Genomic DNA, 15,072 nt, shown 5'->3' on the forward strand with positions numbered 1-15,072 from the left:
CAAAAATAATATACATTAAGAAAGTGAGGTAGTGTTCATGGGTTCAATGTCCATTTAGGAATCAGATGGCAGAGGGGAAGAAAAGCTGTTCCTGAATCGCTGAGTGTGTGCCTTCAGACTTCTGTACCTCCTACCTGATTGTAACAGTGAGAAAAGGACATGCCCTGGGTGCTTGAGGTCCTTAATAATGGACGCTGCCTTTCTGAGACATCGCTCCTTGAAGATGTCCTGAGTACTTTGTAGGCTTGCAACCAAAATGCAGTCGACTAAGCTTACAACCCTCTGCAGCTTCTTTCGGTCCTGTGCAATGGACCCCCATACCAGACAGTGATGCAGCCTGTCAGAACGCTCTCCACGGTACAACTATAGAAGCTTTTGAGTGTATTTGTTGACATACAAAATCTCTTCAAACTCCTTATGAAGTATAGTCACTGTCTTGCCTTCTTAAACGTCATCGATATGTTGGGACCAGGTTAGATCCTCAGAGATCTTGATACCCAGGAACTTGAAACTGCTCACTCTCTCCACTTCTGATCCCTCTATGAGGATTAGTATGAGTTCCTTCATCTTACCCTTACTGAAGTCCACAATCAGCTCTTTCGCCCACAATGTAAGCCGAAATGTTTCTATCTTGGCATGCTTAGGCAGGGTGGATACTGCATGGCAGAACAGGTTTTAGAAAGGTTATAAAAGCATCAAGCACACACCCTTCTATGCATTGCATTTACATTTTATTGGTTTGCAATCACATTGATGCGTATGCTCTATGCGTATAGCATATTGTGTGTACTCATTATAATAAAGTAATTGATTTTTTTCAGGAGTATTTGTGATAGCAAAATGCCTCGCCACTGTTGCGATAGCTGCAATACTTTGTTATATTTATGCCGAGGATATGCTTAAATCCCAAAGACGGAGCATGACTCCACTTATTAAGAAAGTCAATGAGCTCTAATTTGGGTGTAAAATTGGTAACCAAGACAAAGCCCATAGATGCTGCCTGGCTTGCTGAGCTCCTCCAGCATTTTGTGTGTGTTAATCAGCAGCTGAGCAGCATCTGTGGGGAGAGGGGGAAGTAAAGGTCAACGTTTGGGGCCTGTTTCTATGCTTCAAAATACACTACAACCCGTTGCACCGACAGTGGAACGAAAGAGAGTAAGAGCTTCTAAATAGTGCATTTTCAAAAACTGGTTCATTGCTTCCCGTTTGCAATTGTTTGAACAGACAAGGTAGAGGAGGACGGTAAACTGTCAATCAACTCGCAGCTCCTGGGATCACCAGCGCTGGCCTTTGCAAACCTGCGTGAGTACTCCTGGCGGCGGGAACTCGAATGTAACGCTGCAATATTATTTTGGGAAGTTAGAGAAAAGATTTGCAAGCTTCCTTGAATGGTTTGCCCTGAGGGAGACTGAGTCGGACGATGCTTCTGCTAACCTTGCAGGCGCTGACTCTGACAAGAGTCTCCACGGGATTGAGCCGGGCTGGAAGCGAACGTGAGACGGGTCAATGCCCGAGCGCCTGCGAGTGTTCAGAGTGGAACTCCTTAAAGATAACCTGCAAGTCCATCGATCACATTCCGACTTTCCCCCGGAGCACGGAGAACATGTGAGTAGCCGACCTCTGAGTGCGAGCTCTCCTCCCCCGGGGTGACCGAGCACGGAGGGACAAGGACTTCGCATTTAGCCGGCTAAGTATAGAGTTGGCGTGGAGAGGATGTTTCCTATAGCGGGGGAGTCAAGGACCAGAGGCACAGCCTCAGAATACAAGGGCATCATTTCTGGCTAAAGAGATGATGAGTTTCTTTAGCCATAAGGTGGTGAATCTGTGGAATTCATTGCCCCAGTTCTCTTTGGAGGCCAAGTCATTGGATATATTTAAAGCGAGGATGGATAAAGTTTAAAGCGGTTCTTGATTAGTAAGAGTGTTAGGAGTGTCGGGGAGAAGGCAGGAGAATGGGACTGAGAGGGGAAATCGATCAGCCACGGTGGGATGTCGGAGCAGACTCGATGGGCTGAATGGCCTGGTTGCGCTCCAATGTTTTATGCAGGGGTCGGTACAAGTCCCTCCCGCTAGATTATAAGCCACCAGCCAGCCCTACCTGGCTCCTGCATTCACGGTGCAGCGCTATTGTTTCTTAACCGGGTTAATGTCAGCGACCTGGTGGTTGAGGCTATAGGACAGATGCAAGGTAGCAATCCCTTTTCCCATTCCACACCGCTTGTAAGAGTTTCTGCATTGCTAAACCGGCAAAAATAATATAATTATGTCCCCACCTGACCCCCGGGAGCAGTCGCCGCACGCAGTAACGGCTGGAAGCCACGGAATCCGTCGAAATATTGAACGCCGCTGGGTAAACCCCTTTACAAAGGAACATACATCAAAGTTGCTGGTGAACGCAGCAGGCCAGGCAGCATCTCTAGGAAGAGGTACAGTCGACGTTTCAGGCCGAGACCCTTCGTCAGGAGATGCTGCCTGGCCTGCTGCGTTCACCAGCAACTTTGATGTGTGTTGCTCGAATTTCCAGCATCTGCAGAATTCCTCGTGTTTACCCTTTACAAAGGGTCGGATATAAGTTTAGGGCTTATTCACCTCTTGGGACAGATGATACTTTTAGTCAGGGATCATTCACACATTAGCACAGTTCAATGCAAGCAGCAAATCATAGACACGAGATTCCGCAGATGCTGGAAATCCAGAGTAACACGACAAAAATTGCTGGAGGAACTCGGCAGGAGCGGAATAAATAGCCCACGTTTTGGGCCGAGTCTTCCGTCGGGAGTTCTGTTTTGTGTGTGTTACTCAACACATGCAGCGGAGCATTGCGTATGTGGTTCCATATGTCCGGGTTTGTATTTTATCATGTGGCTAACATGAACGTCACTGATGAGGTTTTTATAGCTGTTCCGCTCATTGCCCTCATGAAGGTGGAGAGCAAGCCAGCGTGAACTAATGGGAAAGGTGCTCCCTCCACGCTGTTGGGTTGAGATCTCCAGGATTTGGAGTCAGCCACAAGGAAGGACCTGCCAATATGTTTCCAAGTCAGCATGGTAGGCAGCTCAGAGGGGCATTTCTGTAGCCTGAGGATGGAGAATCTGGAATTCATTGTCACAGATGGCTGTGGTGGCCAAGTCGTTGGGTATATATAAAATGGAGTTTGGTGGGTTCTTCATTAGTAAGAGTGTTGAAGGACACAAGGAGAAGGCAGGAGAATGAATATGAGAGGGAATAATGAATTGGCCATGATTGAATGACAGAGCAGGTTCAATGGGTTGGAGGCTGCTGGAATGTCCTCAGTGGGATATTGCTGTGTATTTTGGAAATCCTACACACCAGTGTGTTGGTGTGTGCATTCGTGTGTTTGTGTATTCATGTGTTTTCTCATGTATGTATAAGCATGCACGTACATTTGTGTGTATGTGCATCTACATACTTGTGTCTTTAAGTATGTTTTCAAAGAGTCATAGTTGTATGGAAAGAAGTCCCTTTGCCCAAATGACTTCTCGGCAACCAATCTTCAAATCTGAATGCAAATTGTAGATTTAATTTAAATGAATAATAGGTTTCTAAGAGCCATGGATCATAGACCAGACAATGCTGATTAAAACATTGAAATGTCTTGTGTGGTGTGGGTGCGAATCAGGAGGTGTGGAGGTTGTGTGTAGTTTCTAAGAGCATTGTAAATATGGAACTCTCCTTTGATGTTTAGCACATAAAATATCAAGCCCCATGTTGGGCCAGTGAGATCCTTCCACTGAAAACGTCTCCGTACGATGCCCATTGTATCTTGTTTTCTCATTTCTTCATTGCTTCATTTCCACCTATATTTTTCTCCGGTTCCTTGAGTCATGCAACAACAGCACGAACTAGGGAGAGTTAATTGGGAACAACTTTTTTGGGCAAGTGCGCAGCTGACAGGTGGAGAGTTTATTAAGACCATCTGCAAAGAATACAGGACGGGTATGTTTCAGTACAAAAGAAGGACTAGGATGTCAAGGTCAATATAGCATGTAAGATTTAAAAAAAAAATCAAATACAGGTTTCCCCCGCCATCCGAATGTAGAGCGTTCCTATGAAACGGTTCGTAAGCCGGAATGTCATAAAGTGAAGAAGCAATTACCATTTATTTATATTGGAAAATTTTATGAGCTTTCGCAGACCCAAAAATAACCTACCACATCATGCCAAATAACACATAAAACCTAAAATAACAGTAACATATAGTAAAAGCAGGAATGATATGATAAATACACAGCTTATATAAAGTAGAAATAATTTTCCACAATCATTACTGAACTGTTCTCCGGAGCGAAAATCTCACGCAAGTGCTGTTGGCAAAAACACTCTCTCCAGTGACCTTTAGGCTATGAAGCTGCCAAATCATACCAAATAACATAAAAATACACAGCTGATATAAAGTAGAAATAATGTATGTACAGTGTAGTATCACTTACCGGAATTGGGACAACGTCGAGCACAGTGATAATGGTGTGTTAGGCTGAGTCGGAGGTTGGGGTGGTGCAGTGGCCCCCACCCTCTGGGCAGTGACCCGATACATTGCCGTGAAGCATACAGGGGTACAGCAGTAGCCGGGAGGCACACAGCACATCTTTAAGAAAAAAGCCAAAATAAACAAGCTAATTAATTAGGTGCTGGCACCTAATTAATTAGCTTGTTTATTTCGGCTTTTTTCTTAAAGATGTGCCGTGTGCCTCCTGGCTACCGCTGCATTTTCTGCGAATCGGTATCTGTCTGCGGCCTGGGTATTGGGGTGGTGGGACACTGGGGTGTCATCTCATTGTCTGTTTCCATTAGAGCAGGCAGCTCATCTTCTCCTATAACTGCCTGCCTCGATGTCGAAGGTCGAGGTTCGTAGTCTGTTGTGGCTGATGTGGAAGGCTTGCTTGACTGCTGAGTTTTTCTATCATACAGTTCGTTAAAAGCACTCAAACCATCCTGCAAATATCCCCTAAACTGACGTACCCTTTCAAAATTAAAGTCGTACTTTATTATTACTCATTTGGTTTCGATTGTTATCCTTTCCTCTTCTAATTGCATTGGCTCTTCATCTATCAGTTCTTGGTCATGGGATGCCAAAACCTCTTCAACATCATCTTCGTCAGCTTCCACAAGCCAAACTTACTTTGTCCTTACTTCGTTCACCACGATCGAAACGCTTAATTATGTCTAGTTTTACGCTAAGTGTAACACCCTTACAAGCTCTTTCAGGCTTTTCTGATACCTGAGAACTCATCTTGCAAACGGCTGCTCACAGGCATGTGTTTAAGCAATGCCGGCGACATTGCATTCCGAATCCGGGGAGAGCGGCTGATTGGGGCACGCGGTGCGCTGCCTTTTATTGCGCGTTGATTTTTTTTCGCGCGCTGCCTTTTTTGTAACAGTGATAGCACCTTCTATTAGCGAAAACAGGGTACTAATGTAGGTCTTTCATAACAGTGAGGTTTCGTAAAGCGAACGTTCGAAAAGCGGGGGATACCTGTAGTACCCTTGAGAATTGAAAGAAGCCAGAAGAGAATTCAAGAAGGAAATTGGGAGAGCTAGGAGGGGCCGTGAAAAGTCATTAGCAAGTAGAATTAAAGAGAATCCCAAGGCATTTTAGACGTATATCAGGAGCAAGAAGATAACTAGGCAGCAGGTAGAACCACTCAAGGATAAGGGAAGGAACAAGTGCTTGAAGGTGAAGGATCTTAGTGAGGCCTTAAATGAGGTGCTTTGCATCAGTGTTTACCGAGAAGGATGTGGAGGAGAACGAAATCAGTACGGAATTTGTTAATGTTAATATGCTAGGGCATTATGGGATAAAGAGGGAAGTAATGTTGATGAACATGAAGGTGGATAAGTCCCCAGGGCCTGTTGGAGACTCTTCAACACCAATGAAGGGCCTCGGCTCAAATCTTCAACTGTTCTTTTCCCCCGATATATGCGGCCTCTCCCTCCTATAGGCTGATTAATCACCACCTTTGATTCGGCCAATGACAGTGGTGTTGTCAGCAAACATAAATATGCTATTGGAGCTGTGCTTAGCTTCACAGTCATCTGTATAAAGGAAGTAAAGCAGGTGCTAATGGAAGGGATGTTGTTGCCAATGGGAAATGACTGGGGTCTACAAGGGAGGAAGTATTGAAGCCTGGTCTTGAAGCTTATTGATTAGTTTTGAGGGAATGATAGTATTGAATGCCGAGCTGTAGACAATGGAGAGCATCCCGCTGTATACACCTTCACTATTCAGATGTTCCAGGGTTGAGTGAAGAGCCAATGAAATGGCATCATCTGTGGACCTGTTGTGGCAGTAGGCGAATTGCAGCAGATCCAAGTCGCTCCTCAGGCAGGAGTTGATATATTTCATCACCAACCTCTCAAAACACTTCATCACAGTGGTGTAAGTGCTACTGGATGATTGTCAATGAGGCAGGTTACCACGTTCTGAGGCACTAATCTAATTAATGCCATCTGCTGTTTGAAGCAGGTGGGTATCTCAGACTGCTGAAGCGAGAGGTTAAAGATCGCAGTGAAAACTAGCCAGTTGATCAGCACAGGTCTTTTGTACGCAGCCGGGTACCCCGTCTGGGCTAGATGCTTTCAATGGGTTCACCCTCCTGAAGGATGCTCTCACATTGGCCTCGGAGACTGAAATCACAGGGTCATTGTGGCCTTGGGAGCTCATGAAGGTGCCTCCATGTTATGAAAGTCAAAGTGAGCATAAAAAACAGTGAGCTCATCTGGGATCAAAACCTCGTGGTCACCGACAGCATGTCACTTGGTTTCACTTTGTAGGAGATGATGGCATTCAAGCCCCGTCACAGCTGTCAGTTATATCAGTGCCTAAGAAGTACGTGGTAACCTGTCTCAATGACTATCGTCCAGTAACACTTACATCCACTCTGCTTTGAGAGGCTGGTGATGAAACCTATCAACTCCTGCCTAAAAAGAAACTTAGATCTGCTCCAACTTGCCCACTGTCACCACAGGTCCACAGCAGATGCCACTTCATTGGTTTAAGATGGCCCTACTTGCTGGTTTAAGCGATTACTGTGCAGCTAGGCACAGCTCAAATATCATCTATAAATTTGCTGACAATGCAACTATTGTTGGCAGAATCTCAGGTGGTGACGAGAGGGCGTACAGGAGTGAGATATGCCAACTAGTGGAATGGTGCCACAGCAACAACCTGGCACTCAATGTCAGTAAGACAAAAGAGCTGATTGTGGACTTCAGGAAGGGTAAGACAAAGAAACACATACCAATCTTCATAGAGGGATCAGAAGTGGAGTGAGTGAGCAGTTTCATGTTCCTGGGTATCAAGATCTCTGAGGATCTAACCTGGTCCCAACATATCGATGCAGTTATAAAGAAAGCAAGACAGTGGCTATACTTTATTAGGAGTTGGAAGAGATTTGGCATGTCAACAACTACACTCAAAAACTTCTATAGTTGTACCGTGGAGAGCATTCTGACAGGCTGCATCACTGTCTGGTATGGAAGGGATACTGCACGGGACCGAAAGAAGCTACACAAGGTAGTAAGTCTAGTCAGCTCCATCTTGGGTACTAGCCTACAAAGTATCCAGGACAGCTTCAGGGAGCGGTGTCTCAGAAAGGCAGCGTCCATTATTAAGGACCTCCAGCACCCAGGGCATGTCCTTTTCTCACTGTTACCATCAGGTAGGAGGTACAGAAGCCTGAAGGCACACACTCAGCGATTCAGGAACAGCTTCTTCCCCTCTGCCATCAGATTGCTGAATGGACACTGAATCCAGGAATACTACCTCATTTTTTTTAATATACAGTATTTCTATTTTTGCATGTTTTTTAAAAATCTATTCAATATATGTATAATGTAATTGATTTACTTGTTTGTTTATTTTTTCTTTTTTTTCTTTCTGCTAGATTATGTATTGCATTGAACTGTTGCTGCTAAGTTAACAAATTTCACGTCACATACCGGTGATAATAAACCTGATTCTGATTCTCATTACTTGCTGGTGACTATGAAACAAAGGAAGCAACTAAGTATTTTGTTATTCATAGTTTTTCTGGTAAACCACCGTTACAAGCAGTAGCCTGTGCATTCCCTGTCTGTGTTGGGCTGATCACCTGTACGACCTGGCATTTTTACGGTGTGGCTGGAGACTTGCTGGGGCAGAATGGTTGCAACATGTCCGGGGTGGAGCAGACTTGCAGGCAATTTGATGCGGCAGAACGAGGCGAGGCAAGGCAAAGTGAGGAAATATCCGAGGTTTGATTGATTTAAGAAGCGAGCTGAATTGGAAAGGCCGGTTGCTGGTCGAATTAAGGCGTTGGAGCCTAAGCCCTTGGGCAAAGAACATCCCGAGGCTTGGACAATTGAAGCGCTGGGTCAAATTGAAATGGTTGGGGTGTCAGGGTCAGAACGAGAGAAGGGTTGGTTCATCTTGCTGCTCCTTGGGGTTTGCTCGTCTCTGTGCCGGTTTGAGGTTGTGGCCTAAACTAGTGGATTTCCGGATCAGCTTCAGTTCTGAATGCTGTTTGCTTGCTTGTATTGTTTACATGTCTGTCTCTCTGTCTCTCTGTCTCTGTCTTCTCCTCCCTCCCCCCCCCCCCACACACACACACACACACACACACACTCTGGGTGTTTGCTGATCTTCTCTTGTTATAATGGATTTTATTGGGGTTCTTTGTCTGCCTGTACGGAGACGAGTCTCCAATGTACTTTGAACTTGGGATTTTGAGCATTCTGCAGTGATCCAAGTTTGATCTGGAATTGCTACTTCACGTGTGAAATGGCTTTCTGGACGTCGTATCTGGACCCCTTATATTTTACTTGGTTGCCAGACCCGAACACCACTAATTTGACCCTTAGCAGATTGTGGATCTCATGGTTCATCCAGACTTCTGGTTGGGGAAGACTGTGAATGATTTTGTGGGGACACACTCCCCTACGACTGTTGCTATAAAGTCTGTGACAACCATAGTGTATTCGTTCGGATCCTCTGATGAATCCTTGAACAAGGTCCAGTCCACTGACTTGAAGCAATCCTGTAGCTGCTTCTCTACCTCCTGCAACCTCCTTTTTGTTGTCCTTATCTCTGGACTCTTTAGCCTCTGCCTCTATGCAGATAGGAGGTGGACAGTCAGATGATCAGACCACTTAATACATTAAGTGCTTGCTTAACATTGGCCTTTTGGGGTATGTAAACTGCGGTCAGAATCACGGACGAGAACTCTCAATAAGTAGAACGAACGGAACTTTATCCTTAGATGTTCCTGGTCGGGTGAACAAGAGTGCGACAAAACTGCTACATCCGAGCACCATGAAGAGCTTATTATAAAACACAGACCTCCACCTTTTGCCTTCTCCAAATCAGCAGTCTAATTCATCTGCTGTATTGAAAAGCCCTTGGATCTTACAGACGTATTTGGCATGTTTGAGGTCAGCCATGTCTCCATGAAACATAGAACGCAGCAATCCTTCATTTTCCTCTGATACAGCAAGGTGCTCATTCTTGTTCTCTAGCAACCATTCATTTGCTAACAAGTTAATGGGTAGAGGAAGTTTCATACCTTGATGTTTTAGTCTGATTTGGAGTTCTCCCCTCTTCTCTCTCTTCCAGTTGTGGCAATATAAAGATGCCATAACTGCATTTTTGAGATTAAAGTTTCCTGAGTCCTTCAGAAGATCGTGAAATCAGTAGTTTGTTAAAACAGTTCAAAATTACGTTACTTAAAGGGAAATTACAGGCTGTAGATTGCAGTGAACGTAGTTCAGACAAAGCATATTTAGAAGTTTTGTAAATTGTTCACAAAGTGTTTTTCTGTGTTTCCCCATACTCAAAGAGAATGTACATAGTCTTTTTCCCAGGGCTGGGGTATCAACAATTAGAGCGTATAGGTTTAAGGTAAGGATGGGAGATTTAATACCCAGCGGCCAACTTTTTCACCAAGGGGTAAAATCAGCTGCCAAAGGAAGAGGTTGAGGCAGGTGGCTGAAGTCCAGTGATTCCTGAGGATACGGGTTCGATTTCAACATTTAGGAGAAGATTGGATAAGTACATGGATGGGAAGGGTACGGACGGCCATGCAGGTCGGTGGGACTAGGCAGAATAATGCTTCTGTACTGTAGTGCTCTGTGACTCTTTGGACGTCTATTTTGATACACTAGACCGGATAAATCCGTAACCAAAGCTTTTTCTCTTCATTTTGACCCTCTGTCCACACTGAAACAGCATCTTTCTCCCTGGAAAACAGAGGTTTTCTAAAACGCTCTCTAGAGTGTTTAAATCTGAAAACGCCAGTTGGGCGTTGTAGTGTATATGGGGTAACCGGAGGTTTTAAAAAAACCTGTTGTCCCTTTCATCGGTGAAGAGACTATGGCTGTAGGAAATGTTTCCAGGGTGACCCCTCTGTGGGAGTGGGCAAGATGTGGGGCCACCCGGGGGTCTGTGTGTCTGTATGTGCAGCTATTGTGGCTGTGAGGCTGGTATTGTGGCAGTGAAAAGTACTGGGGGCGGGGGGAGTCATCATATTCCTCATCATTGCAAATCCCTCTGCAACAGAGTTAGTCAGTTTTTCAATGTTTGTCGTCAGCCAGGTCATACTGTCCGTGAACTCCCTATTGGTTGCCTTCGTACACTCCAGTATTTGTTTTTTTAGTTTTAAGCCATCCTGTATGAGAGCCAACAGCTGTCTGTCGTTTGGCAATTTCCTTAAGTTTTTCTAGTCTGTAACTGGACAAACGCTCACCAAGTATACAGTTTCCTCTTCGCTTGTTTTCTGTCGATGTGTCCTGCGCATGCCCAGTAGGTGGAGATTCGCCCTAATACCCGTTTTAATGTGGACGGAGGTATTTTCAAAAATACCTGGTGTGGATGCCTATTGTTTTTACGTGAAACGGGCGTTTTCAAAATTATCTGGTCTAGTGTGGACCTAGCCTCAGTTTCTGCAAATTATCTGCCTAATTTCTTGTATACTTAGCGATTAGCTAGTTGCCCATAAAACCCCTGCAACATTCCAAGGTTGTGGGTGGTCTTCTCAAAGTTCCAAGTAAAATTTTTTTATCAGAGTACATGTGTCACCACATACAACCCTGAGACTCTTTATCTGTCGCCGTACTTAGCAAATCTGTCGAACGATAACTATATACTGTAAACATCAGAAACTGTAAATGAACTCTGCAAATGCAGATATAAATAAATAGTAATAAATAACGAGCATGAAATAACAATATAACAGAGTCTCCTGTAAGATGTTCTCTGTTTTCATTCATACAGAGAATGTATCAACCCTTCGTGAATGAGTATGTGATTCATTGAGTTGTACAGCATGGAGTCATTCACAGGAGTGGACAGCAAGACCAGCAGTTATTGTCCACCCCTAATTCTCCAGGAAAGGTGACAGTGAACAAGTCCACGCAGTGAAGGGTCTATCCAGAGATTATGCCAAGGTTGCTTTCCAATCTGTTCCATCCTTTAGAATCATAGAGTACAGATACAAAATTCAAATTTTTATTAACAAAATATATATGTATCATCTGTTACAACCCTGAGATTCATTTTCTGGTGGGCATATTCAATCAATCCAAGAACTATATTAGATTCAATGAAAAATTACACGCAATAGAGAGCAAACAACCAATGTGCAAAAGACAGCAACTCAAGTCAAGTGAAGTCGTCAAGTTTATTGTCATTTCGACCACAACTGCTGGTACAGTACACAGTAAAAACAAAACATCGTTCCTCCAGGACCATGGTGCTACCTGAAACAACACAAAACTACACTAAACTATGTGAGCCAGCACAAGGCTACACTAGACTACGTAAAACAAACATAAAAACTACACTAGACTACAGACCTGCACAGGACTACATAAAGTGCACAAAACAGTGTAGGGCAGTACAATAATTAGTAAACAAGACAATAGGCAGAGTAGAGGACAAATTACAATATAATAATAAATGATATAGATGTCAGTCTAGACTCTGAGTATTGAGTTTGATGGCTTGGGGTAAGAAACTTGCAGAGTCTGGTCATGAGAGCCCGAATGCTTCGGTACCTTTTGCCAGATGGCAGGATGGAGAAGAGTTTGTATGAGGGGTGCATGGGGTCCTTCACAGTACTGTTAGCTTTGTGGGTGCAGCGTGTGGTGTAAATGTCTGTAATAGCAGGAAGAGAGACCCCAATGATATTCTCAGCTGACCTCACTATCCGCTGCAGGGTCTTGCGATCCGAGACGGTACAATTCCAGAACCAGGCAGTGATACAGCTGCTCAGGATGCTCTCGATACAACCTCTGTAGAATGTGGTGAGGATGGGGGGGGTGGTGGGAGATGGACTTTTCTCAGCCTTCGCAGAAAGTAGAGACGCTGCTGGGCTTTGTTTGTTATGGAGCTGGTTTTGAGGGACCAGGTGAGATTCTCCGCCAGGTGAACACCAAGAAATTTGGTGCTCTTAACGATCTCAATGGAGGAGCCGTCAATGTTCAGCGGAGAGTGGTCGCTCCGTGCTATCCTGAAGTCAACACCCATCTCTTTTGTTTTGTTCTCATTTGGAGACAGGTTGTTGGCTCTGCACCAGTCTGTTAGCTGCTGCACCTCCTCTCTGTATGCTGACTCATCATTCTTGCTGATGAGACCCACCACGGTCGTGTCATCGGCGAACTTGATGATGTGGTTTGAGCTGTGTGTTGCAGCACAGTCGTGGGTCAGCAGAGTGAACAGCAGTGTACTGAGCACACAGCCCTGGGGGGCCCCGTGCTTAGTGTGATGGTGTTGGAGATGCTGCTTCCAATCCGGACTGACTGAGGTCTCCCAGTCAGGAAGTCTAGGATCCAGTTGCAGAGAGAGGTGTTCAGGCCCAGCAGTTTCAGCTTACCAATCAGGTGCTGAGGAATGATTGTGTTGAATGCTGAACTGAAGTCTATAAACAGCATTTGAACGTACGTGTCTTTTTTTTTGTCCAGGTGGGTGAGGACCAGGTGGAGGGTGATGGCAATGGCATCGTCTGTTGAGTGGTTGGGACGATACGCGAACTGCCCATCGAGTCTGCTCTTCCATTCCATCAACGCTGATTTACTTTTCCTCTCACTCCCATTCTCCTGCCTTCTCCCGATAATCTTTGACACCCTTACTAACTAAGAACCTGCAAGCTTCTATTTTAAATATACCCATATCCCTCTAACCCTTTCCTATCCATGTACCCATCCAAAATTTTTAAATTGTTTTAATTATAGCATTCTCTACCGCTTCTTCTGGCAGCTTATCCCTCTGCATGGAAAAACCTATCCCTCTGATCCCCTTTAAAACTTCTCCCTCTCACCTTAAATCTTTGCCCTCTAGTTCCCTACAAAGACCATGACCATTCCACTCCATTGATTCCCCTCATAATGGAATAGAAGGGTATCCCTTTGGAACAGAGATGAGGAGGAATTTCTTTAGCTGGAGGATGGTGAATCTGGGGGATTCATTGCCACGGATGGTTGTGGAGGCCAAGTCACTGAGTATATTTAAAGCAGAGGTTGATGGATACTTATTTGTAAGGACATTCAAGGTACAGTAACGGGAGAAGGCAGGGCAGGTTGAGAGGGGAAATAAATCAGCCATGATTGAATGGTGGAGCAGACTTAAAGGTTGAACGGCTTAATTCTGTTCCCATGTCTTATGGACTCTTGTGTAAGAAAAAAAACCTTCTAAGTTCCCCTTTCAGCCTTCACCTTTTCAGAGTAAAAGTGTCAGCCCATCCAGTCACCCTCTCAATGTCCTTGCGAATCTTTGCTAGTTTAAGCTCATCCTTTCTGCAGTGGGGCAACGAGAACTGCACACAATTCTTGGGGTGTGTTCTAATTGGCCTATGACACTAGTGTCATCAGCAAACTTGAATATGGCGTTAGAGCTGTGCTTAGCCACCATCATAAGTGAAGGTAAGTATGAAATTTGATGACTGCATCAGAGCTGCACACCCTTTCAGTCAGTCATGGAAATTCAGAAGTGGTAATGATGTCACCCCTAATACACACATGAAACCTCTTCTAGAGCAATCAGACAGAAATAGTGAATTGATAAGCACAGAGCACTTGTAAACTCTTCTTACTGTAAAAAAAAACACGAAGTGTTATGCTTTGTTAGCTGAGGTGTAACTGAGAATTTTTTTAGCTGTCAGCACCAACAGGAAAGAATAAGCTGAACACTGACAAGGTTCCTTGCAAAACACCTTAACCCTCAAGGGTAAGGCGGCTGTTCCTTAACTTTCCACTGCTTTCCAGTTGATGAAATGGTCCTGCTCGACTTTCTCAGGAGCGCCACAGAAACGGCTCACCACCTCATCACAGAGTTCACCCCCAAGCAAGACGGATTCTAAACCTTATCACTTCACGTCCAAGTTGAGTGGTTGCATTAGGGTCTTTTCACGGCAATTCAAATGTGCTGGAATGCAAGAAGCTGCAGAAAGCAGTGGGTTCAACCCAATACATCATTAGTACATCCCTCTCCACCATCAGTAGTTTCTACAGGAACGCTGGCTCAAGTTGGCAACATCCATCATTGCTGCCCTAGGACATAGTCTCTGTCTGAACACTCTGTCAGTGCCCCTTTTCATCTTGTACACCTCTATCAAGTCACCTCTCATCCTCCTCCACTCTAAAAAGAAAAGCCCTGTCTAAACTCGAGACATATTTTCTAAGCCAGGCGGTATCCTGGTAAATCTCCTCTGCACCTTCTCGAAAACTTCCATGTCCTTCCTATAATAAGGTGATCAGTACTGAACACAGTACTCCAAGTGTTGTCTAACCAGAGTTTTATAGAATGCAACATTACCTCATGGCTCTTGAAGTCAGTCTCCCGACTAATGAAGGCCAACTCACCATATGCCTTTGTAACAACCTTATCAACATGTGTAGCAACTTAGAGGGATCAATGGATGTGGACCCCAAGATCCCTCTGTTCCTCCACACTACTAAGGATCCTGCCATTAACCTTGTACTCTGCCTTCAAGTTTGACCTTTCAAAGTGAATCGCTTCACACTTCTTCAGACTGAATTCCATCTGCTACTTCTCAGCCCAGCTCTGCATCCTATCAATAAATT

The 15,072-nt window shown here is 44.7% G+C and overlaps 1 protein-coding gene across 1 annotated transcript in view; it reads left to right on the forward strand.

The window, feature by feature from the left end:
• The first annotated feature begins 1,420 nt into the window (after positions 1–1,420).
• The window catches only part of tshr (thyroid stimulating hormone receptor), an 88,945-nt gene continuing 75,293 nt past the window's right edge, over positions 1,421–15,072 (forward strand). Inside the window, exon 1 of the mRNA XM_063059112.1 lies at positions 1,421–1,605. Within this exon, the coding sequence (XP_062915182.1) occupies positions 1,421–1,605 (185 nt within the window). The remainder of the gene's footprint in view (positions 1,606–15,072) is intronic.

Source organism: Mobula hypostoma, chromosome 1 (assembly GCF_963921235.1).
Source record: "Mobula hypostoma chromosome 1, sMobHyp1.1, whole genome shotgun sequence".
Taxonomy (NCBI): Eukaryota; Metazoa; Chordata; class Chondrichthyes; order Myliobatiformes; family Myliobatidae; genus Mobula; species Mobula hypostoma.